The sequence below is a fragment of the Cygnus olor genome, chromosome 13 (genome assembly GCF_009769625.2).
Source record: "Cygnus olor isolate bCygOlo1 chromosome 13, bCygOlo1.pri.v2, whole genome shotgun sequence".
Classification (NCBI taxonomy): domain Eukaryota; kingdom Metazoa; phylum Chordata; class Aves; order Anseriformes; family Anatidae; genus Cygnus; species Cygnus olor.
In genome coordinates this window covers 14,676,334-14,701,211 of record NC_049181.1, presented here as the reverse complement: position 1 = coordinate 14,701,211, position 24,878 = coordinate 14,676,334, and the positions used below count along the sequence as shown (strand labels likewise).

The following is a 24,878-nucleotide window of genomic DNA, read 5'->3' as shown; positions in this document are numbered from 1 at the left end:
GGCCGGGGCCGGGGCCGGGCTGCGCCTGAGGGGGGCCGCTCCCCCAGCCCCGCCGCGCTCCGCCCCGGGGGTGGCGGCGGCGAAGGGCGCCTGGAAGCGTCCGCTGCCGGTGGCAGCCGGCTGCAGCGGCGGCCGGAGGGGTAAGGGGAGCCCAGCCGGCGGAGGGGAGGGGAGTCCCGGCCCTGAGGAGCGGCCGCGGGGCTGCGGCTCCTCTCCGGGCCTGGCCGCTCAGGCTAAGGGGAAAGGTGGCCAGCGGGGGGCTTAATGAGGGGCGACAGCGGCCCTGAGGGGTGCGACGCGGCGGGGCCGGCCCGGAGCCACCTCCCGTGCCACAGCGGCTGTCCCCGTGTCCCTGTTGGGCACCCCTGGGAGGCCGCTGGGTGGCCAAATGGGTGCTGGGGGCCCGGTGGGTTTCCTCACAGGCGTTGCGGGTGGGGTGGCTGCACCCAGGGAAAGGCTGCTGGGCGTGTGGGGAAAGGCAGAGTGGGTCCGGCCCTGCCCCACTTGGGTCCCCAGCACCCCGCTGACACCGCCTGTCTGACACGTTTGAGGGGTGGGTGCGGGCGTGGCTGTCACCGAGTTCATGCAGCGGGGTTCATCTTGGCGGGTGGTCCAGCAGCCATGCTCGTGGTGCCTCCAGATCCTGTCCGAATTTAAGCACGCGTCCTGCTAAGCACAGGGACTGTGGCCTTGTGACTGGCTTATCAATTATTATAGGGTTCTTTTGTATTGTTCATATCCCAACCTCAAAACATCCAGCATTAAACAGTGACACCAGCAGCGTTAGCTTTAAAAAGCCCCTTCTACTGCAATATTTGTGTGCAATATTGCAGCAGCAAGCAGTACTTCTGATCATCTCTGCTCTTCACTTAATTTTGTGCAGAGCAAGCTGAATAAACTAATCCTGCCCATTGAAAATCTGCATGTGTTTAAACCTCTTGTTTAAACTTCACCAAGTGACTGTTTCTGGTAAATGCTTTTCCCTGCGTGATAAACTCCTTCTGCTACTACAGATCAATGCATACTCTTGCCACCTTGCCATTTGCAGGGAGGTTTCTGTGCTGCCCACCTTTGCAGAATGAAGATATTTCCTCTGCCTTCAGCTGTGCCGCTGGAACCATTTGTGGGGCTGCACTGTGAACGAGAGCAGGGAACTGTCTGCAAAGTAACCTGGCAAAATAGAGCTTTCTTTTTCCCCCAGGCTAGCTCTTTTTCCTGACCCAGTTGATGGTGAGGTTTCAAAAACGGTTGTGATGGCCAAGGGCTTGGAATGAGTGGGAGTTTCCAGCTGGAAAGCTGGGGATGGTAAGAGCTGTTTAAGCCAGCAGTACTGTGTGCAAATGTGAGTGGCACCTTTGAATAAAATTACTCTTAGTACTTGCACTTTACTCATATGGTCTAAAAGGGTGTTTCAGTGTTTCAAATTAAATATTGCCAGGCTGTTAATGTTTCCCCGAAGTCTAATTTTGTTTAATGTATGAACTTAGGTGGTGCATTTTAGGGTGTTATAAGGTACTTAGGTCAATGTGAAAAGAACCATGTAGATATTGAGAGAAGTCAGTTTCAGAGTTATGGATTTATCTTTGTGGTTTTCTTTGAGGATGTGAAAGGGTTACTGTAATACGTTAGCAATATCTTGGGTTTCCATTGCAGTCTTGTGGGGGATATGTTTAAATGGTGATAGAAAGTAGGCCTAAAGGAGTGCATTCTCCTCTGTGCATGGCACTGACCAAATCCATATTATGTACAGTTTTGGGATTCATACGATTTAAATTGGAAATTAGAATAGCGCAATGAAAGTTACTCAGGGGCTGGAGAAACTGCCTTACAGTGAGAGACCATAAGCTCTTAAAGAGCACAAACATAGTATTTTATATCAAAATGATGACTTACAGACACCTTAATTATAGTCTGTAGGAGGGAAAAACACAAACACATCTAGATATTAAAAAGATGTGAAGCTAGGACAGGAATGCTTCTGAAAAATCGGTGTCTGCAAATGGTTTCCATTTCATTGGTGAATGAGTAAGGACTGGAACAAACTGCCCATGGGAGGTGGCAAATTTTCATACCCTGGTGTTTTCAAAGCAGGACCAGGTAGGTTTCCCTCCTGGAAGAGGTGCTTTTAGTCAAATAGGAGGGCTAAGTTTTGTGCCTTGTCACTGGTGTAAAACTAAAGTGGAATACAGCACAGGCCAGAGTAAGTGAATTGATGGTCTGTTATGGTACCAATTAGTGTGAATCTGTTCTGTAATGCTGTATTAGATTAGGCTCCTGAGGCATAGGAAGTTACTGGGTTTCACAGGAATTCCTCAGCAGAGCTGGGAACTGATCGCAAATTTGTATAGTCTCAGGTCACTGTCTCGGTTCCTTGTTTCCTTTTTATATTTTACAGTATTTAGTGGGGGGTGAGGGTGGGTGTACACTGGGGTTAGCAGAAGATGTGGTCACAGAAGAAAGACATGCGGGTAGCAAGGGGCAGTTGAGCCTGCAGTTACTGTAATAAACAACAGTGCAAGGGTAAATGTGTTCCTAATGTTATAACCACGGCAGAATGGCTAAAAGTGAATATCCATTTGGTAATGAGGTCTAATGTCAGATTCCTTGTGATTTATCAGTTGGCAGAATTAAAACCTGAAGATAACAGCTTATTAGTGTGTCAGGGTTGATTCCAAAAGGCCATGAAGCTGAGTGGCAAAGCCTCAGTGGATGAGATAGTAAATAATTATGTGCTTTGTACACAGTTACGTCATGAGAAATACATTTCTGATGCTTAAATTGCTCCTGGCTGTGAATAAGAGTAGGGAAGAGCAAGGATAATGGACTGCACTACCAAGCCGCTATAGATGACTTGCAGACAGCTCCATGCCAAGACTTTTGGGCTTATTATTAGGTGATTTAATGCAGTAGTAGGAATATGGTTGTGTCTGTGATGTTGTGAAGGATATCAGTGAAGAAGGATTTGCAAAGACAGGATAGTATCAGCTGATTTAATAGAATACGTACTTGCAGTAAAAGACGAGCTTTGGGCACACCAGCTCTTTCTTTCTCAGGTCTTTCACATTTACAGGTTTTAACAGTAGCGTCTGGAAGTTCTCACCTGCTTCAACTCAAATCTAAGTGTGATGGAAAAAGTATGGTTTATAATAAAATAACAGGTAGCTGTAGGAAGCTCTTTATCTCCATGCACAGTGGGTAGAAGGGATTCTAAAGAGTAATGACTTTTCTAGTTCTGTAGTAAGAACTTTGGTTGTCTTAAAGTATCTGCTCTGCTTTGTACGTGGTGATGTGCACGTGCTACTGCAGTAAATCAGTAAATCACATATCTATGAAGATTTTTACACATACATACTTATGTAAAACACAGATACACACATATATATATGCATGCAAGTATCTGCATTCATAGGTTAATTCAGAGAGTCAGCCTTATCCAACAAAGTTGGTTTAGTTTGGAGTGAATTTCCTTAATAGGAGCAATTCAGTGCTGCAATGTGTGCTTCCAGAGTCCTGATTTTTTTACGACACTAGCATTTTCTTCAGTCCACATGTCTTTTTTGTTCATCCTGAGTAAACCTTAGCCACCCTCACCAGGTGGCTTCTTGCACTGCACTTGCCTCCCAGTACAGACTCCTAGATTGAAGGCCAACAGGCATTCCCTAAGTAATGCCAGCAGAGTTTTTAACCTGTCACAACCAGCTTGTAGGCTTTTGTCAGGTTGCTAAGTCTGCTAACCAGCTGATACTTCTCCATAAACTTTGAGGCATTTAATCATATCAGGGGAAAAACGTAAGACTTGTTTTTTTTCAGTGGATGTAACCAATACTGATATCTGAACTTTGTATATCTGAACTTGAGGTCTTTAATCCAATAATGGGGTCTTACTTTTTGATTCTCTGGAAAATTGGCATAGGTAAGCTAAAAGTTGTAAATATTTTCAGTGTGGTTGGTATTGAAGTGCTATGCTTATTGTGGCATTATTAGAGAAAGTTTGCAGTCTGCAAGCTTCATTTCAGCAGCCTAATAGCATATCTCCATAACTATTTATCAGGGTGTGCCCTGTTTCAGTACTTTTTCCAGCAGATATTTTCTAAAGTGTGACCCTAACAATATGTCTCCATGCTGGAAATAACACTTTATATCACGTTTCTAGTGTAGATGCATCTTGATGCAATTTGCTTGAATGTTTTCTAACATGCTTGCATCTGGGTATTTAAAGCTGATTAAATGCAGCACACAACAGGATTCATCATTTCTTGCTAGGTAAACAAGCATTGGATCCAAAAGATGTTGCTCCGAGTGTCAGCGAACTCTAATTTTGGCAGAACTGCATGAATTGTACAGCTAGCAACTCTCTGCTGAACATACTGAACTTTGAGTCTCCAGAAGAGCGTGCCAGTAACAAGTTTGGCCAAAGGTATGATGTCAGCTTGCGAACCCCTGGTGTTGTAGCAGGAGGAGATGTTTGGGGGTGGGTGTTTGAGCTTAACAGACATTTCGTAGTGTGAACTTCAGAGGACATGTTCTGGTATTCCACAACAGAGAAAGTAATTCTCTCAAGTGAAGTAGTATTTGGTAGTCACCTGGGATGTTTCGTGTTTGTGTAGTAGGCTGTGTTTGTACGTGGCAAACTGGACTGGTAAGTCTGATTCTTTCTTCTGTGACAGGTGACTTTTTATACAACCAGAAATTTTAGTGAAGGAGCCATAAAGAAAGAGAAGCCTGAAAAGACTGACACTGTGAGAACAGGAGCACAAGGGGAAAAAAGGGTTTGAAAGGTGAGAGTGTATTTTTAGAGAATGTTCTATTTTCTTAAGATTTGCTAGACTATTCCATACCAAGTAAAATCCAGGAAAGGAGATGCTACTGTTTTTTTTTTGTTTGTTTTGTTTTTTTTTTAAAAAAAAAGGTTTGAGGAAACAGGAGGCGACAAACTTGAAACAATACTGAGTAGTTCTACATTTGTGTGTTACTGCAGGAAAAAAAAAAAAGCAACATGACAATTCTGTGTGTAAGGCATAGATGAAGGAGTCTGTTATGATAAAGAGGTTGGACTAGAGACATCCTGGGGTCCTTTCAGGCTTGATTATTCTAAGATTCTGTGGACCTGGGGTGAAATCTGAGAGCTGAGGCTTGGTTGCTTAAAATTCTGCATGTGCTTTTTATTTGTGTGTTTGCTTTCTCATTGTTCTATGCTGCAACACCACAAATTAATGTCTTTATGCTCTGAAGTATGCCTTCCAGTTGGCTGGAAGGTTCAAAGCTAGAAACACTTTTTCTGCCTTTCTGTCCACCCCTTTTTACATATCAGTTTTTCATTGTTGTTATCTTTAGGGCAGTGGTTTAGGATTTTTGTATGCAAGTAACAGTAGTATGTGGAAGCTTTAATTTGGTAGTGTGTTTGTATTGCACACGAGACTGTCACTGGTAATTAATCATGTTACACACCTCCATATTAAAAAAACAAAACAAAAACAAAACACAACAAAACTTTGGTATGCTCAACATAGCAACTCAAATGCTCGATCTCTGAAAACATCACTCTGCTTCCATTGCTAATTGAGTATCTTCTTACTCAAATACTTTAAAAATAGATATTTTAAATGTTTGTGTGAACATTTTGTTCCTTGAATTTTCTGGAGTTTTCTGTGACAAATCATGTCGGTTGTTTAGTAGATCTGTTTTCTACAGGACAAGGTTTCCAGAAAGTGGTGACAGCTTCAGCTTGAATTTTTATAGCAATGGAAGTAGTCTTGTAATGTCTTTTAAATGGCACCCTTATGCTAATCTGTAGGGGAGCTTTGTTAAGGTAAGAATTAGATCTGAATGATCAGCTTCTGGTTGTGTCCTTGGAGACAAAAGATAATGTGAATCTGTCTTCTTGGCAGTGCATATAAAGAAAACCCTAGAATACAAACCATTTGAAGAGACAAGTACAGAACTAACGTGTTCTAAATGTGTGCATCAGTTAGATGCGTGTCATCAATATGCAATGTTTTTTAAATATATCATTCTAACAGCCAAGATTTCTTATTAGCCACATGTGGATTCTTGGTGACTGGTTGTTTATTGTTAGCATTTCAAAGACTGACATCCAATTTCCCAGGACTCGAAATGTAAAATAAGTGTCGTCTAAATTGTCCCATATTGATAATTACCTAGAAAAAAACGTGGTGATGAACAAAAAGTTCAAGAGAGAAAAAAGAAAGCTAAGCTCAAGAGGAGAGAAGAGAGGCAGATAGATGGAGATGAAAATCATCCCCAAAAGCAGAAGGTACCAGCTGAAGAACAGCAGTGGCCAGAAAATATGCCTGAATGGGAAGAAAGGAAATCCCTGCTAGCTCAGAGAAGAGTGGAGTCTGTCAGACTGCTTACAGTCCTGTTAAACCGTGTGAAAGTAAGAACATTTTCAAACATATTTTAAGTTATGAAGGATATTTATTAGATCTTGAATAGTTCAGTAGACTTTTGGTGTCTTGATGCTGCTCAAAAGAATGCCTTGAGAGTGACTAAGAAGGCCTGAGGTCCAAGTCTTGTGACAATTTGCCCTTAGACAGTTTGCCCTACCCAAAGGTAGTGTGATCCTACCCAGAAACTTTGTCTTTGTTTGTTTGAGGCCTTGTCTTTACTGTGTAAAAATAGGCTGGAAGGACCACATCAATCTCTTAGACTTGATCCAACATTGCAAACAGGGAGGTTAGGGAATACAAAGGAAGATGTCTCTGCTTATTTTGGTCTCAAGTCTGCAAGTGAAAGAATTAAATTGATATGGATTATGCTGCTTTCATTTCTAATAGCTTCTCTGTTGGGGCCAACACTAAGCTATCAGTTTTGTTTGATTGAGCTAATGTCTTGAGAAAGCAGAGGACTGATAAAAATTGGAGTGTTTTGCAGAGAAATTATGTTTAGAGGCTTATTTTAGTGCTTTGGGATTAACAAAAAAGTTTGAAATCTAAGGAGTGCTAACGTGATTTTTTCTTCACTATTTGCTACGTAAAAATTTGCTTGCATCTTTTAACAAGTATGTTTTTCCCCAATCCTTAAGATTGGGGAAAAAGATTGATTCTAAAGCACTATCACTAAGAGTTGAAGTCAGAGGCTACAGTTGCCATTCTGTGTGAATTTGTAGGGCCCCATAATGTCTTATATTGACCTTCTTAATTGTGAAATTAATGAGTTAAACTTTTTTCTTGGTTTCATGGAAAAGTTAAGTTAAGTTAAACTTTTTTCTTGGTTTCACTTGGAAGGCTTTAGATTGGTTGTATTTGGACCCATAAAAACTACATAGAATATTTAGAACAATTACTTTACTATATCTACAAATGTCTTGCAACTTTTCTGTTGCATACAAGACTGATTGTGACGCTTTAATAAAACAGAATAAACGTTTTCTTGTGCAGTTGTAGTGAGATAGATGAATTGGTTGAAAGATTAACTGTCCTATTTGAGAATGCAGCATTCTGAAACAATGAAGTATTGTTAGTTTTAGATTAGCAGTAGTGAGATTTTATGATCAAGCTCTGCATGAAGCCAAATTTATCCCTCACCTGTATAATTCTTCTGAATGTACAACTGCATATTTATGAGTTTGCAGTTTAGCAGTCTTTACTGTTCTTTACGCTCAATAAATGTACATAATCATTTTCCTGATTTTTATTTGAAGGATTTTGTACAGTTGGCAAGTCAAAAAGTGGATCCTTCACTGGGCGTAAGGAAGGACGATTCCTTTTCTGAAAGAGCATTAAAAGACGTTCATCAGGAACAGATTAACTCTCGTTGTAATACGCAAAAAGAGTTGAAGCATAAGGAGGAGTTTAAGTGTCAATTAACCCAAAAAAGCAGCAGCTTATCTAGTGAGGAAGGAGATGTGACTAAGTTCCATGCGTCTACTTCTCATATAGTCAGGACAATTTTAAATGACCCCAGTACAGCCCTGAGTTCTGACAGATTGACTGGCAGAGATGTGCACAACTCCTTTGGCTGTGGATCTTTGCTGATTACAGTTACCCAAGACTGCAAGGTCATCAAATCTCTGGATGGAAGGGACTGCCCAACATTGAATGTAGTTCACACGCAGACAGTGTCTGAGGATGGTTGCAGAAAGCAAAAGGTTTATGAGACTGATGAATTCATTAATTATTTATTAAATTACTACCAGACACCAAGCTATGCACGTGTTTGCTTAGAGCCAAAAAATTCTGCAAACAAGTCCTGGTGGAAGAGAGTGGTGTCTGATGATGATAGTGGTTTCCACATCAGCTTGAGTAACAAACACGGCCAGCATTTCAGAGAAGTGAGTCTTGTACAAAACCTCAACAAGAGAAATTTTATTAGTGATGATAATTATAGACTGGTGATCACAGTTGGGAAATTGGAATCAACAGACACAGTGTTGAAAAACAAGGCCTATGCAAGTCAGCTAGCAAAAAAGTTGCAAGTACAGAGGAATGAGACACTCTCTGTTGATTGCTTACCATATGCTGGACTGAATCATTCTTTGGATTGCACTACCGTTACTCATGATAAGGAGCTCAATCAAGAAGATGGTAGAAATGAAGTTACCATACCATACAAAATATGTAGATCCGCTTGCAAATTAAAGGATTTGTTGGAAGAGATCAGTGATTCCGAGTACTTTAGTGAGGCGTGTGGCGGTGCAATGAAGAGAACAGAAAGAAGGTGTGAAGAAATGTACAGCAATTATGATAAAGGGTGCTTGCCTACAAGAAAGAGGGAGAGAAAATTACTGGTTTATCTTAAAAATGTAACTCTGGAAGGTCAAGAAAAGGAAAGCAGGAAATGTGACTTCTGTTCTAATTCCGCCCTTGAGGGCTTGGCAAGGCAGTGTGAACAGAAGCTTAAAAAGTCATGCAAGAGGTCTAGTAGTAAGTTAAGACATGAAGGACAGAAAAGTGAGAGACAATCCAGGGAAGAGGAGAGAAATACTCGCAAAATGAAGAAAAAGAGAAAAAAGCTTTCTTCTAATCTTTTATCTGATGAGTGTGGCTTTTCAGAGGTGGACAGTTGCATACAGCTGGAGTCACTTAGAAAGATACAAAGAAAATGTAATAAAGCATTCCACAACAAAGTGAAATTCAAGACTCTTCACACGGCTGTGGCAGCACCAGACATTACCACTTCTGATGGCTCGCCACTTCAAGAGACTCTCCAGAGCCCAGGTGAGAAAGAGGTAAACCGGAGCTGAAATGAGTGAGTTTGATAGTCTTAAGTCTCTGGCAGGTGAGGTTAGTTGCTGCAGTTCTTCTTAAAGTGATGAATGGGTAAGTGTTTTGTTTTTGTTTTTTTGTACCATATTTGTACTTTTTAAAAACTGACTTCTCTGCCATTAAGGGTTTTGTTGGTTCAGCTCAGAAACACTACGAGCAGCTGAAGTTGGAGAGTAGTATTTGTCTCTTAATCAGGTAGCAAAGTTTCCCTCGTGCATTAGCAGATAGGTGGTTGTGCCTTTAATAACAACATGCATGCTAACAACCCAACATGCTCTAGACACGCACCAAAAAGTTGTTAGGCAGCTCAGTATGTGGTACATCTGGGTGGGAGATACTGTCTGAAGTGAGTGATTTTAATATGTATGTGATCGTCTGATTTCTATACGCGATTGCTACATTTCTGGATATTGTTACTGACAGCCCTTTCTCAATTCACTGTGCTTTCAAGTTTACTAGCAGCCACCAAACAGCTGCCTCCCTGTACCTTTTTTTCCCCCCAACAAAGTCATTTCAAGTAACTTTTTCATATACTTATCTACAGGAGATGAGAGGAAATTAATGTTGAGAAGAGAGATGGATGCAGATGTCAGAGGATGCCCTCTCTTTCCTCTTGAGATAATTCAGACAAACCCCTGCTCAGATTCTTTCTGTGGAGCAGAGCCCAGAAGAGGATGCTGAACAGCTACTAATATAATAGCTCTTAAGCTTCTGTGTAGAAGTGGGAGAAGAAAGCCCTTTAGTCGTTAAAAGTTATTGGAAATACTGGGGCTTTTTTTGCTTAGATAATTCCTTCAGTCCGAATAATCTAAGTGGTGTAGTTAGCCACAAAACCAGAATTTTTATTTGCTTTTTGGATAAGAGGACCAAAATTTTCCCTAGGGCCAAACAAACTTGTATGGACCAGTTGCTAAGAATTCGAAGGTTTACAGATTGAGATCTCAGACTTAGTCTGATTAAAGGTAGGCAGCCACGTAAATGTCAAAGTTACAGTATTTAGTAGTAACGAGTCTGTGGAAAACAAACAAACAAACAAAACCCCACATGGAGATATGTAAATCTTAGAGCAAACATACAAAGTGCCTCCTCAATCAGATTGTTAAAACGATGGGACTGGAAGGAGTGGGGGACCTGTGTTCTCAGTTGTGGGGAATAACAGCTTCCCAAATATGAAAATATCCTATCTTCTGAAAGTGTTTCTGAAAACTTGTCTTTAGGAGAAGGGATTTCACAAAGCTTTTGTTAAATATAGTGCTTCGGAAATCTGAATGATGATCTAAGCAGAGCTCTGAATGTTGGACAGTAAAAGGACAACGATTGTCAGCATGCTGACAGCTCACACACGTGCAGGCTGAAAATTTGTTCACAAGATTTCAAAACCTTGCCCTTTTGAAGGCACATGCAGTGAGACAGCTATTTAGTACAAGTTAGCTTACAGAAAATTCCAGAGGAATTGTCTAATGTTGTTAAATTTCTGCTGCATGGAGGTAAAAATGTGAAAACGCAGTCTAGGAGCTTGAGTTATATCCATATTTACTCAGCTGGCTATATTTAGAAGACAGACACAATTGCTCTTGGACAAAGTCCCTTAGCAAGATATAGAGGATCGGTTCTAAGTACAATACACTGATTATTTCAGCTTTCATTTTAGTATGCTTAATTTATTACATGTCAATATACTAAATTAATGTGATGATGTTGCCTTTCTTTTATAGCATCTTACCCATGTTTGTAACTTCTGCTCTAATAAATTGTAATTAAAAAAAAAAAGTAATTGTTCATGGTAGATTGGTTTTCCCCAGTGTTCAGTGTTGGTGACTCCTACGGGCTTTGCCAGACTTCATCAGCTGTCTCTTCGCATGTTCAGATGTTGAGTGCCTTTTCAGGATCATGAATAACAAATGGTTGCTACTCAAAGTACTGTCCATCTATTGCTTTTATCTTAAACAAAAAACAACAACAAACCCTTATTTTCTCAACAGAGTTATTTTCTGACTGTTTCGGAGAACATTCATGCCCCTCTTAAGTCTCCTTTTTAGTACTTCAGTAGATTTTCATTACTGTAAATTGTATTTGTTGACCACATAAAATGTTTCAGTTGCACTGCTATGACATACCAAGGGTGTTTTTTCTCTATGCAAAATTTACAGATTAAAGAAAAGAAGACAAAACTCCCCCCTCTGTCAGTCTCTAGACAGTTCTGTACTGTAAGTACCCTTTTCCCAAGAGGCAGCCCTTTCAATTAAGGGCTGAGGGTGAGGAAGTATTTATTTGTGTTAATCTAAGGGTGCAGGAACTCTAAATTTCTTTCAGTGTAAATTTCCAGTGTTTTATCAATGTTGTCACAACAGTCAACAAATAAATACACCAATTCTGTAATTGCTTCTTGTGTTTACCTACATTGATTGAAATTGATAAAGCAAATCCCTTCTATCTCCTCATTCAGTATAAAGCATTGTTACTGAATAAAAGACGTGCACTTTCAACTGAGACACCACGGTAATTTTCATACTGAAATATGTTTTTCCCTTTTTATTTACAGGTGGGTTTATTTAGAACCTGTTCTCAGGTGGTTTAGTATTAGTTTCTCACTTTTTCTACTTACACATTTAATTTGAACCCCATCTTTCCATATGCTGGACTGTTCAGTATAATCTTATTATCCTGAAGACTAATCTTTTAAGTTGTATATAACAGTTTGTTTTAAGACTCTTTAAACACATAGCTTTGTAAGTTAAATTTCATTTGTGTTTAGGAGTAAATGTCACATCTCAATTATGGAAGTTATAGAATGTTTATGTAACTTGAACATTTAATAGGTGAAAAGAGGCATTAAAAGCAGCATTCAAATAGTCGAGGAACAGAAATGTATAACCTTCCCAGCAGAATTTCACATCTTTGCGTGAGCTTGGTTTATGCTGCTGTACTCAGACGGTGTTTCAAGGAGTGATGGGGTTTGGGTTTTGTTTTCTTTTTTTTTATGAAGTGTTATTTACTGTGACGCTTGTAGTATGAAGTAAGGCTCTGAGGCTGTAGATCTTGCGATATGTCCTTTTCCTCTAAATCCAGCGATTCCAAGCAATGCATAGAAATATCTGCCCTTCTACCTCACCTATTGTAAAACCACTAGAGATAATTAAGAGCAGGCAGTGCCCAGATGAGGGAAACTTCTGTATTTTACGAAGCAGTGGACTGTATGCCACAACTGGCTGGGAATGAGACGCTGCTTGTTTTGATTTGCACCAGAGTTCTTGAAGTATGTTTTCATGACACATGAATAACTGGTATTTCAACACTTTGGATGAGGGAGATTGACAATCTCTACTTTTAGTTTTTCATTGTCCTCCTCGGTTAATATACAAATGATTAAGTTACGCAGCATGGTTTTTTTGCTTAGTCATTGCAACCAGTCAGTTGAAGGAAGAGATCAAGTTGCGATGAACAAAAAGAAGATAGAAAACACCCATTTTTTCCAGCACTTCAGGAGAAAATGTGTGCCTGCTGCTTCATGAAACCACTGTTCTTGTGATTCACTCCTTTCCCTTTCATGATGATTTTTTTCTCTGAAAAAGTAGTGGTCTTATCTGAATTGTACTGCTTCCCTCCCAGGAGGCACACGTGCTTAATATTACTCTTTGTCCTGTGTTACTGCCAGTTTTCTGTGTCATTTATTTGGGAAGCATCATATTGTGATGTGCAGATTCATGCTTAAAATAGTGCTTGGTTCCTCAGGATTTGTTGTGGACTAACTTAAGAGCTGGCGTTGGACCTACTGAAGGGTAGGTTACAGCCCAGCCCAGTTCCACTGCATGACAGCCTTCCAGAACTCCAGCTTTTGCTCAGTGTCAGCAAATACTTGTTTCTTTTATGCCTAACTCTGCTTTTGCAACAGTAAAATATGCGAACATGTTCTGAATTTAGTATTCTATTAAAAATTATTATGCTACAGAACTACATTCAGAGCCATTCAGCTTGAACATGTTATACTCAATCTACATTGGTGTGTTACAAATCTACATTGTGGTGTTACAGTGTTGTAAAATTTGTAACACTGGGGGAGGATTAGCCATCACTTTCAGTTGCAGTAAATAAAAACACACACCACCATTATGCAAGACATTTATTTTCTGCCTTAAACAGATAAAAGCACATTTCGGATTTGAGGTAAACCGTTAGAAGTAGTTCGCAAAACACAAAGGCCATGACAAGACTTAAACTTGTCTCTAGACCTTCATTAGGTAGTTCATACAGTAACACTTTATGCAAGCTATCTGGCTCAAACAGCTGCACTGTTCAGTGGAAGGCCCAGCGTAACTGAAAGGAAAAACACCGTGAAAATGTGAGGACTGAGGGAAAGTCATTAGTTCTCACTGCAGTCGGTCTCAGGCACTTCAGCATGTTGTGTCAACATATTTATGAAAGTTTCTGTTGTGCAATGCACTCTACTTCTGAACAATTTTGCCTAGTTCATGCCTTTCCACTCAGGCCTCAGTTCATCATGTTGGCTGTGCTGCCAAGTTGAAACAACGCAGCAGAAGAGCTGAACCAGAGAAACTAAATAATGGGGAACTATACCAGACAGGCACCCAAGCAGAATCACCTGGACAAGAATCACATTTACAAGAGATCAACAAATCATTAGTTATCTCCCTGGAAATTTCTGGTAAAGTTATACAAGTGTATTTTGGCTGATGAAGGGGCAAATTTACATTTTTCCTCAGTCACGCGCATTTACTCAGTCTCCTTTGGTAGGAGACTAAGTTACATGGTTGGGACAAACCTAGTAATTAAGCAGAGACGTAAACTAAAAGAGCAAACAGGTGAAATGAAATTCAATAGTCAGTTCCCCCAGGTATAACATTGCTGGTTATGCATGAGATTTTGCCATTTCTTTTAACAGCAACATTCCAAAGCAACAAAAGCCTCGACGCAGAAATGGCTCACACCACATTTTATTATTTTGTACAGGAAACTTGTATAAGTTACATGGACCATAAAGGTTTTTCTGCTAAAGGTGCATGTACAAGAGTACTTGTTAATCGTGCCATGCCAGCAAGTCTTTTTTAAGGCCTAAGAATCAACAACAGCTGCTTTTACCCATTTAATTTCATTTTATTAAAATTCTTAAAATAGTTTTTCTAAGAAAAATGAACAAATGATAGTCCAGGTAAGTTGTACTTCATTATTAACCTAGTTTTTAAGGATGCCTAGTTACACTCAGTACCTAAGTAACATTTCAGATGGAATTTAAAAATAAACAAAGAGTATTAATGCAGCTGCATGACTGAATACATCAGGTATTCATCTGTCCTTACTAATTTTGTAAGTATCTAAAAGTGATTTAACCTCTCAAAAATTCTTGACTTTTTTTTTAAGCAGTTAGTGTTTCATCTGTAAGCCTCTATGTAACTCTTTAAAACCCAGATTATCAGACATAATATTGAATTATATTGCACCACAAATGAAGATGGTGTTTCATGAACGAGCAAACAAAAAATATGAAACTGCAGCTAAACTAAGCAACTTCCTTACATGATTTTTTACGGCAAAAGCTGGTGGTACCGTACCCTTTCCTGGGAATATATATTTTTTAATTCACTACTGAATGTGCAGTCAATTCCTGGTTGCCAGGAATTGCCAACAACCTGGTCTAGTGGAAGGTGTCCCTGCCCATGGCAGGGGGGTTGGAATTAGATGGTCTTTAAGGTCCCCTCCAACCCAAACCATTCTGTGATTCTAAAGGAATTACAACCAAAGGCCGAGATCCTGCAGAAGCTAACGCTAAATGAATTTTAGTGGAATTTATGTTACATACGTGAAGTCATTCTTGTGCTTGTGTCCACAGTGCTAGGTGGTTAATGAAAAACTGGATTTCAACCCTACTCTGCCCTAATAGTGACAGAATAAAATCAGTCCTTTATTGCAAAAGTTGCAATTTACTTTTGCACAGATATTTTTTGTGCATACTTCATATTATGCAGGTTTAAAGGAAGACATATTAGACCTTTACTAGTTTATCGCTGAATTTGAAAAGGAAGCCTGGAGCAATAAACCTGATTCACTGTAACTGGATTTTTTGTAAGCATTGTTGCTGTTGCAACTTGTAAAACAGAACTGGAATGTTACAAACGATCCCTTAAGATACAAAAATAGACTGTCCCTCACTGCACTTTCTAGTCTTTCTTTGCATCTTGGCCATCTTTCTCTTCTTCGTCAGAGTATACAGTGGGTTCTTCCCCATTCTTCAGCAGCTTACCAACATGGTGATACTTAACTGAAAATTGGAAGAAAAAAAAAATCAAGTCATTATTCTGCCCTGAAGATGTATTTTTTGTAACTCCTGTTTCTATTTCATAAATTAACAAGAAGCCTCTATTGTAATAGAACACCTCTGAGCTCCTTGTTGCAAACAGTGGGGAGAAGGAAAAAAAAAACTAACAAACTACTTGAACTACTATTAGTGTTGTAATAAATTAAGAAATATGCAAAGTGTATGAAATATAATTCTTCTATTGGCTAAGCCAGAAGATGAATTAATGTAATGACACATGAAAAATGAGGGACTCATCCAGCTAAAGAAAAGGAATCATGGATTAGATTATTCTTCTTGCTGTGCCAAAGCTAATTTTTGAGTGCAATTCAGCATCATTCTTGATGCCCAACTCTTGAAAAGGTAGATACAAACACTAGATTAGGTTAGAAATTTGATAACGTAGTTCTGTTTTCTGGGATATAGTTGTTAACATCATAAAACAACCCTTCAGTGTGGCATGATTAACAGCCTTGATTAAAACAGAGCCAAAATAGCAGGGGCATGGCAGGTCAGGACTCAGACCTTCTAATGACATTATGTGGAGAAAGCTCCATTCCAGCTAGTGATAGTAAATCTTTAATACTGTATTTAAAAACAAAAAATACTTGATTTCTACTATACAAACTTTGCATGCAAACTTCTTTGCATGTGCAATTTTTATCAAATAAATATAAATCCTTTCATTAAAATAAGTTAACTAATAGAATTATTTTCTGTCTTATCTGAGCAGAAATAATCCCTTTGGTGTTCACTGGCCTAAAAGGCAATATGAGATATGGAAGAGTTATTTTTCATCAATAAGATAAATCACAGGAGGAAAAAAAAGTCGTGCCAGCAGGGTACAAGGTCAACACAATTTCCATAAAACCGTGGTTTGATTTTCTTTTTGAGTAGCAAGTTGGGGCACATGGCACTAAGCCTTTTAAAAACTTACACTGCTAAGCAGAGAAAAACAGGGCAACTACAAAAATGACTTCCTTCTGTTAATTTTATACCAAACGTCTCAAGTGTGCAAGTTGCCTTTTTCCTCTGCTGATCACTGGTACGGTTACAGCCAGGGATGGCATTTGCCCATTCCTAATCATTTTGGGTAGAAGGTCAGCTGGGCAATTTTCCATGAATCTAATAAAGTCATCAGCAAGGCAATGCAGAATTACTTATTTATAGTATAAAAGTTATAGCTGTATCTAGCTATATCAGGAGCCCAACGGGAAAAAGGCCTTGTTTAAACGGTATTCAAAACTCAAAGTAACCAAGAAGTAATAATTCAAATGTTACTCGTACTTCTGAGAAGCTGAATGGGACTCAAGCTTCATTTTTCAGAGCTTCAAATTTAATTGTCTTTATAGATGGTGTCTTAACTGTATTAGAGGCGTGCTATACTTCCAATTTCTGTCAACTTTTTGGGTGGTTTTACAGATCTTTTAACAGAGTGTTTCCAACTCTCTTACTGTTCTGTAAGGCACAGAGGGAGGGAGGATGCCTCACATTTCTCTTAATTTTTTGAATAACAAGAATTTTAGCTGGTAAACTGAGGCATTAACTCAAAAGTAAGCTTCCAGACTGATGCTTCAAATTAGCAACAGCCTTTTAACTGTTGCTTCCCCTATTACACGCTGGTTAGCTACTTCTTTGTAAATAGGTTTAAAATTACTTACAAGTAAATTGTGACTCCCAGTCCCTCAAGGTCTCTTGCTGTGTAGCACTGAGATCAGAGAGGTCATCATAGTCATCCCTCAGAGCCTCTTTATCCAGGCAGAAAGTGGCAAGACCTCGGGATGCATCTCTCCCAGCAAAAATCCCATACGGGCCCTCTTTAAAATAAAAACATAAACATTATTACAGAGGCAACAGATGCTGTATGATCTTCAAGAATCAGAGTCTCCAGACTGAAACAGATTGAGTTCCTACCTTGACCTGAGGGTCAGAAGTATCTCAAACTTCTGAAATGTTTCCAGACTTCATTTTACTTGGTAATAAGGAAAAACAGAGGAAGAAGTCAAGAAACAAAACAATGGGAAGAGACACCGAGTGTGTTGGAACTTCTGGGCAACAAATCACGCAATAGTGTGTGGAACACAGAGTAAGAATAAGCATACAGATTGGGAAGGACATCCTCAGAAAGAGGAACAGAGGATGGATTTGCAAGCCTGAGGAGAAACAGAGGTTTTCTGAGAGATACTGTGGGCTTAGAGAGCTGAAAGGATGACCTAACTGAAAACGTGGTAGTGATACTATAAAGTACTAGCTTGGAAGTAATATCTATGAAAGCTTTCAAAATGCAAGATGAACTCAAATGACCAAAACATGAAGTTCACAGTGGATCAGGGATACCTTATCAAGGCAGACTCTTGCTAAACTTCATTACTCATTAACTTGCTTGCATGACAAGCATGTTGCAACTGGACATTGAAAGTTCTTCTTAAGGGAGCTTAAAGAAGCTAGATGTGAACTCTGGTTACCGCACAGAGCCTCCCATCTTCCACACCTCCCACAGTGACCTTTTTCCTGTACTCAAAGAGAATCTTACTTTTCCATTAAAAAGAAAACCAACTAGCCAGGCACTGTGGTGGCTACATTTTATACAAAGGACAGCTTTTAGTGTTGTCCAGAAGGGTAACATCTAAAGCATGGTTCTTAAGTCAAGTGGGTTGTAGTACAGACGCAGAACTGTACAACTAACTCTTCTGTACGTATCATCTTGAGTGCTGCTGAACTCAAAGCTACAGCCCAGCATTACTTAGTGCCAGCCTCCTGTCTGTGTTTGTGCCATAATTAATAACCTCATCAAGCTCCCTAATATCTCTTGCAGTGTTCTCATCTCAGAGTAGCAGTGGCAGCTCACTACCACAGCCACCAGATGCCTGGACAGCTCAAGAGCGGTCACACCAGACAGCAGAAATTTTCAGACCTCAGTGAAGCATCTCCGGAGACCTCTGGCAAAAGTGGAGGCGATTAAACTCGTATCTATGTGCACACACTCCCCCACCTCAGCACCAGCTGCTCTGTAAAGCTTACTTCAATCATTGCACTTCTGAAGTGCCTGTACCTCTGACAGAAAGCTGGCTTAACCTAAGCGGCTACGTATTGCTTTAATATAAGTATTATGCAGTTCAGTAAGAGTTGGGAATGGAATGCAAACACCGAGAGGACATCCCGCTTCTGCTGCCTGCCCTAACAGCTTAGGTAGGGGAAAATAAAAGAATAACGGCGCGATGCGGGCTGGCAGAGCTGGAGTCTTCCCAGCGCCGAGGCCCGGCCGAGGAGCCCCGGCCCTGCCCTCGCCTCAGAGCGGAGGCCCCCGCACCATGCTGCGGGCCGCGCCGCCGCTCCCCGCCGGGGGCAGCTCCCCGAGAGCCGGAGCTCCCCGGGCCGGTCTCGCCCCGCCGCCCCTCACCGGGCCCGTAGAACTTCCTGGCGCGGGTCACGTCGAAGACCTTGCCGTTGACGGCCATGAGGATGCGGGGGTCGCTCCGGCCGTCGTAGGGCCGCAGCTCGGCCAGCGTGAAGTCGCGCCGCTTCATCTTGGGCAGCGGCGGCGGGTCCTCCTCGCCCGCCGGCACCGCGGGCCGCTCGCCCCGCAGGATCTGGTAGAGCAGGAAGAGGCAGAGGCCCAGCAGGCTCAGGTTGAGCGGGGAGCTCACGATCTCCATCAGCAAGCCGCCCCCCTCGCCGGCCGCCGCCGCCTCCTCGCCGGCCATCGCCGCCGCCGCCTCCTCACGGGCCATGGGCTCGGCGGGCTCTGAGGCGCGGGGCGGCGGCTTGCCAGGGGCGGGCCGGCCGGGAGGAAGGCGAGGGGCGGTGGAAGCCGGAGAGAGGCAGCAGGGGGCGTCGTGATGGCGGCCGCCCCGCCTCAGGAGCTCCGCGACCCGCCTCAGGAGCTGCACAGCCCGCCCCGAGGCGGCAAACGTGAGGAGACGGCCATGCTCCGGGGGTTGTGTCCGTCAGGTAATGGCCCTAGCCCTCCGGCGGCAGCTCCTGAGGTGCTTCTTAGAACGTGGCCGGCCGTAGGCTGCTTTATTCAGGCTTCTTCTCAGGGGAAATTTTGGTTGAGGAAAGCTTAAGGCGAAGGAAGTTCTGACACCTCCCTCTGTTTTATGTGGCGGTCGTGTGGAGCACTGACTGCAGCTTGTTGGTGTCACCCCATCCTGAGTACCCGCTGTGGAAAAGCAGAAGCTACTTTTGGGGTATTTGTCTCTGTAAAAGTGAAATTCTGAGTATTTCTCTCCATAAACTGTGTCCTTACCACCATTTTTAACGAAAATAAATAAATGTCCAGTCAGAGTATCGTTATTCCCCTTGCACAAGTCAGTAAGATCACTCAGAGGAGATGCAGTGTGCTAACCTTGTAGCTTGGCAGGTGGTTCAGATGATTGCTTCAGTGGATAAAGGATATTTTAAATGGGACCTATCATTGGGACATTCAGTTAAGTACAACAAGAAACAGTCCATTTCATTTATTTCCTAATTGTCAGGAATTTTAACTCTGTGTGCTGCCAGGGCTGCCGTTGAAGGGTTTTGCCTTTGGGATGCACCCCAGACCTCTCAGTTGTACAATCTTTAAACGTAATGGCTCTGCCCTTGCAAGGTATGGTGTTTGGTTCCACCTGCTGTCTGATTTGGGAAGCTCCGTGTTTTATTGATCAGCACTTGGGCCTTGGTATATGCTGACTTTTGCTTCTAGCCGCTGTTTAACTTGAAAAACTCCTTGTTTCATGGATCTGGTGACAGAAACTTGTATTTGGTAATAAGGCAGGTCTGGATTTTGATCCTACTTGGGATACTAGATAAATCTCCTAAACTTCAGAATTATTAAAACTAGGAGCTGTATTACCTAACTGGGACTTAATTCCGGTTAGCATCGATACAAAACTATTAGATTTTGTCATGTTGATTTTTACATGTTAGAGGAATAGATGTGGAAACAGAAATTTATGTGGAGATTTTTCTTTCATTGCTTACATTTTATTCAAGACAGAGGAGAAACCCAAACTCCAAAGCAACACCAACCCTGAATTTGACCATGAACCAGGCACTGAAGGGAGGGAAAATGCCTAGTATCCTAGAGAAACCATGCGAGGACAATTCATTCTTAGATAAAGGAGGGCCAGGAAACACTGCCAAGATTGATAGGGTCTCAAGTTATCTTCCACACGAGCACTGGTACTGCAAATTAAGTTGCCCAATTTCATTTTTTTTAACCTTCTAGCATATCCCAAAATATTCATATACCTCAAAATGCATGTTATTTGGAAAAAAAAAAAAAGAGAACAGATATTTAGAAATAAATGGACATAAAAAAGTTATGATACATCACTTAAAATTATCTACATTCACAGGGCCTTTGTTATGCATTTCTTGCTAGCACATTTATTTGGCAATACATTTCAATGGAGCTGAAGTTCAAGTCAGAACTGAGTTGGCCCCAGCTCCAGTTAAATACCACAGGCATTAGCTATGCCCCCCCCACGTTTTTTTCTTACCTTTCTGTAGACAACAATAGTTTCCTCCTGGAAACCATTCTGTTAACTACATCCATGAGATGGGGTGATAAAGCGGTTCTGGGCAGTTCCCTTTGTCTTTACTGAAGAAAACAGCACTAGAACTTATAACTTTCATATCCTTAAAAATCAAAGTAAACAAATAAACCGAACAGTTTTTAAGTATTCCTTTTTCTGTTTGTTTGCTTTGTTTGTTAAGCAGTATAAATTTGTTAGAGATAAAGCAAAATTAGCTCTACTCTACCTCAGCATTCTTCTTACTGCTCTGTTTTTGCTTTAGAAATTGTCTGGTATATTTAATGAATCTTTTAGAGCATATTTTGTGCTTCTAAACAAAGCGTGCTTTGTCTGCGTTCCCCATGATACACTTTACCTTGGCAGATGATATGGGGACCGCTGCTGCCAAGCTGGTATCTCGCTCTCCTTTTACTGACTAGTGCCAACCCATGCCAAGAAAACAGAACCCCTCCCTCATCTGCAGAGGTCCTGCAGGCCAAACATGCTCTTAATGTTGGCAGCAGACATTACATTAAGCTGTTGCTGGAGTGGGTCTGTTCCAGGTACAGAGAGCGGGCACCTGGCCTAGGAATGTCCTGAATTATGTCTAGTCCTCAGATCAAAAGCATAGGCTGTCTTTCTGCTGGGCTTTTAATTTTTTTAAAATATCCATCTCCGTCACATTACTGCTTATTATTACAGTTACATCTTCTGACTGTCTAGCTGTGTTCCTTGCCATCCAGCTAAGTGCTAGAAGAAGAACCCTGCACTGTGAGGATGACAGTGTGCTAAAGGCTCTCAAGATCCTAGCAATAAATGGCTAAACATCTGCAGCATAAAACAGCTCCAGATGAAATTTTTATTTACCAAGTTTTAGAAAAAGCCTCAGAGAGGGGTGTTGGAAAGGCAGGGACTGCTCAGAGGGAAAAGTCTGCTGGAGAATTTCTTTCCTCAGAAACATACTGATGTGAGCTTGCAACTCAAATCCTTCTGCTGTAGCATCACCAGCCCTGTGCTCACTTGTCGGGCTGCCAGGGCTGTGCCTTCTGGCTCAGTCATGCCGAACAGGACTGACGGTCACCGTGACAAGAAGGCTCGCTTGGTCAGTTTGTACAGCAACCGCACCAGGATGTGGGGGAGAAGTCTCGCTGCCTTTTAACTGTAGAAGAAGGTCCAGGTGAGAACTCGGTTTGGGCTCCTTTTTGAAAGGCAGCAGATGCCAAAAACAATCTGGACAGGCTGGAGATACTTCTGGAAAAGGCAAGGAGAGCAAGAAAATGCAAATCTGTATGATCCTTGCAGTGTAACAGTCTCAGTGTCCCTAGAAAGCACGCTGATTGACAGTAAATAAAATCCCTGGCTTCCTGAGAATAACTCCTTGGATTCGCTTAGAGGTTTGATGAGCCAGGAGGTTTTTTTTTGTATGGAAAATAACTGAAATAACTGGATGACATGAAGGAAACAGACCATTCACAGAATGAGTCAAATCAGTAGCGCTGTTTCTGAGTAGGAACTGTTATTCTCTCTGTCCCATTGGTGTCAGGTAGGGGAATTATACCTGTTGCATGTACACATGTCCTTCACAAGGCCCACATTTTGCTTACACTGGAGACATTTACTTAGCATTTCTGAGTGCATGAGCCATCTCTGCTTGTGCCATTATATCCCTGGAGTGGGACCAGTTATTCCTCTACCACTCTGCTGGCGTGCCACCTCTGCTACAGAGCAGGCCATTCTGTTTCAATCTGAATTGACAACCAACTACAGCATTAATAGGTTTAGTGGTTAGAAGAGGGGAAGTATCAATAAACTGGGATGGCAGAGTTTTCTAGGTGTAAGCTTGCAGCATTTTAGTAACAGAAATGCAACAAGACGGGCATGGATTCTCATCTCAGTGTGAGTGACATTTCTGTGTAGCTGAAATCTGCTTCTAAGACCCTCAGTTGAGTACAGAGGAGGGTGCTTTGGCTGCCTTTGTTTGCTCTGCTTTAGTTAGATGGCCAAATCCAAAGCAGCACAGACAAGATGGGGAAGCTGAGTAAAAAAAGGCGGCAGCAGTAGCAAGACAGACACGTAGAAGGAATATCACTTGCTTTTTTTCCAAAATCAGCTAGGTGCCTGGTTTGATTAGACACGCTTCCAGGTACAAGCCAGATTTCTGTCTGTTGCACACATGGCTTTATCTTTGGTTTTCTGATTTTATGAAATGGTTGAAGGCAGTTCAGTCATGCCTGGTTCGGACACGCGGTTAGCTTGCCAAGCAGCCATCCAGTGGAACCCAGTTTTCAACACACGGTAGGGAAGCTCTCCCTTTGTTCCCACCCTGTCTCTTTTTCTTTGGAGCCAGTTTGTGGCGGTGGCAGGAGAAGAGCGGCAGAGGGAGCATCGCGGGCATGGAACCCGTAGCAGGCTGGAAAGGGCCACTGTGTTGCTTCCTTTGTGCTTGGTTTGCTCATACAGTCTGTGGTGTAAGAGCATGATCTCACTAACAGCTGTGTGCAGGAGCAAAGCCTTAACCACAAGGCATCTCTGATGAATTTCCTGCGATGCAATTCTTGTGCCGGTAGGAGTGGCTCAGGTAAGGGCAAGCGTTTTCATCAAGGTAATGAGCTTTTCATCGAGGTATGATGAGCAGGGAGTATGCAAGGGCCCCTGCAAACCACCACCTCCAGGCTTTTCTACCATTTGGTCCAAATGCTGTTCAAAGTGCTGTTCAAAACTGTGCCTTTCCCTTCCAGCTGCTGTGCTCTGTCCTTGTGCCACGTCCTGCAGCAATCTCTGAGTGAGCAGGCTCCTCTGCTGGACCCCCGCCATCAGCAGAGCTCCTCTGATGCAGATTGAGATGGGTTTTTAGTAATCACAGCTCTGGTGTAGAGGATTGGAGAAGTGGAAAGATATGGCCTGGAATACGCATTCTGATGCCTTGGGGTTACAGTCACTGTGGGGTCTTTACACTTTGTGTTGTCTTTTTGGTGAAACAGAAGGAGGTTGCAGATAACCTGAAGTTTACCAGTGGGACCCTTTTAAACAGTCTTAGCAAAGAAAGTATAGTGGCATGATCTGTTATTAACAGCTTCATGAAAGTGAGTTTTCTACTTGTTTTTCTCTCACACAATACATTACATGATAATTAGGACTCCTACATCTTTGCAGATACATTGTACGATGAGAAATGCAAATATACACAACTCTTGCTGTTATAAAACAAATACAACTGCAAATTTATGCAGCTATGTATGTATACTACATGCTTTTTCTGCTATGCGAAGCCAAGTTATTTAGATTTTACATGAACCCAAATTAAATGTCTCAGTTTTCTAAAATCATTGTGGGTTGGAATACCTTTCCACTTAGGTTCTTTGCTTGTGTTTCCATCGGAGATTTGATGGAAGTTCTCTGAAATGTCTCAGATTCCTGTGACCAAAAAGACGGAGGTATGCCCAGTGCAGATTTGATGACTCAAAACTATTTGTCCTTTGGAACCCACAGCACATGTTTTTGGCTGTATTCAGGCATTTGGGAAGCAGTTACTTCTCTAGACTTTTCTTAAGTCTTTCTGGGAGCTGGTAAGCACAGGCTTAACCCACAAAGTTAAGTTTTGCAACTTAAGAAGTTTTACTGGCATTGGCTTCTTTGAAACAGTTAACGTTTCTCTGCGCTGGAAATGTGGTTTAATTTACTGGTCAGAGTGTGCTGCAGACAAAAGCACAACTATGTTTTCTTTTACCAGAAAAAGATGTGGGACAGTCAAAGAAGAAATGAGAAATCGTGCTTGGTCCAAAGACCCATTTAGGCTCATTTATTTAGAATCTAAACAAATTTATTTAGAGTCCCATGGTT

At 41.6% G+C, this 24,878-nt stretch overlaps 2 protein-coding genes across 6 annotated transcripts; one reads left to right on the top strand and one right to left on the bottom strand.

Annotated features, from left to right (window-relative positions):
• Window positions 1-2: 2 nt before the first annotated feature.
• LOC121077228 (A-kinase anchor protein 17B-like) lies at window positions 3-10,997 on the top strand. Of its 5 annotated transcripts, none has more exons than XM_040572259.1 (6): window positions 5-140; window positions 4,264-4,417; window positions 4,668-4,778; window positions 6,163-6,397; window positions 7,664-9,179; window positions 9,772-10,997. In XM_040572259.1, the coding sequence occupies exons 4-6, from the start codon at window positions 6,308-6,310 to the stop codon at window positions 9,906-9,908; spliced, it is 1,743 nt and encodes a 580-aa protein (XP_040428193.1). In that variant the 5' UTR covers window positions 5-140; window positions 4,264-4,417; window positions 4,668-4,778; window positions 6,163-6,307; the 3' UTR covers window positions 9,909-10,997. The 5 variants fall into 5 exon arrangements, 4 of the variants coding, with proteins under 4 accessions (XP_040428193.1, XP_040428196.1, XP_040428194.1 ...); XM_040572262.1 differs by having other exon boundaries at window positions 6,077-6,397; XM_040572261.1 differs by lacking the exon at window positions 5-140 and adding an exon at window positions 1,054-1,305.
• A 2,335-nt stretch (window positions 10,998-13,332) lies between these two features.
• On the bottom strand, window positions 13,333-19,436 carry PGRMC1 (progesterone receptor membrane component 1). Its single transcript, XM_040572281.1, has 3 exons — window positions 18,938-19,436; window positions 17,199-17,354; window positions 13,333-15,501 (listed from the first exon to the last, which is right to left on the bottom strand). The coding sequence occupies exons 1-3, from the start codon at window positions 19,266-19,268 to the stop codon at window positions 15,401-15,403; spliced, it is 588 nt and encodes a 195-aa protein (XP_040428215.1). The 5' UTR covers window positions 19,269-19,436; the 3' UTR covers window positions 13,333-15,400.
• Between the last annotated feature and the right edge of the window lie 5,442 nt (window positions 19,437-24,878).

Bases quoted from the DNA above. Each gene is read 5' to 3' on its own strand.
- LOC121077228 (XM_040572259.1), top strand. From the start codon at position 6,308: ATGCCTGAATGGGAAGAAAGGAAATCCCTGCTAGCTCAGAGAAGAGTG. The intron at 6,398-7,663 runs GTAAGAACATTT...TTTTATTTGAAG, and splicing joins TCCTGTTAAACCGTGTGAAA to GATTTTGTACAGTTGGCAAG. The intron at 9,180-9,771 runs GTGAGAAAGAGG...ACTTATCTACAG, and splicing joins AGAGACTCTCCAGAGCCCAG to GAGATGAGAGGAAATTAATG.
- PGRMC1 (XM_040572281.1), bottom strand. From the start codon at position 19,268: ATGGCCCGTGAGGAGGCGGCGGCGGCGATGGCCGGCGAGGAGGCGGCG. The intron at 17,355-18,937 runs GTGAGGGGCGGC...TTTATTTTAAAG, and splicing joins CAGGAAGTTCTACGGGCCCG to AGGGCCCGTATGGGATTTTT. The intron at 15,502-17,198 runs GTAAGTAATTTT...TCCAATTTTCAG, and splicing joins CTGGGAGTCACAATTTACTT to TTAAGTATCACCATGTTGGT.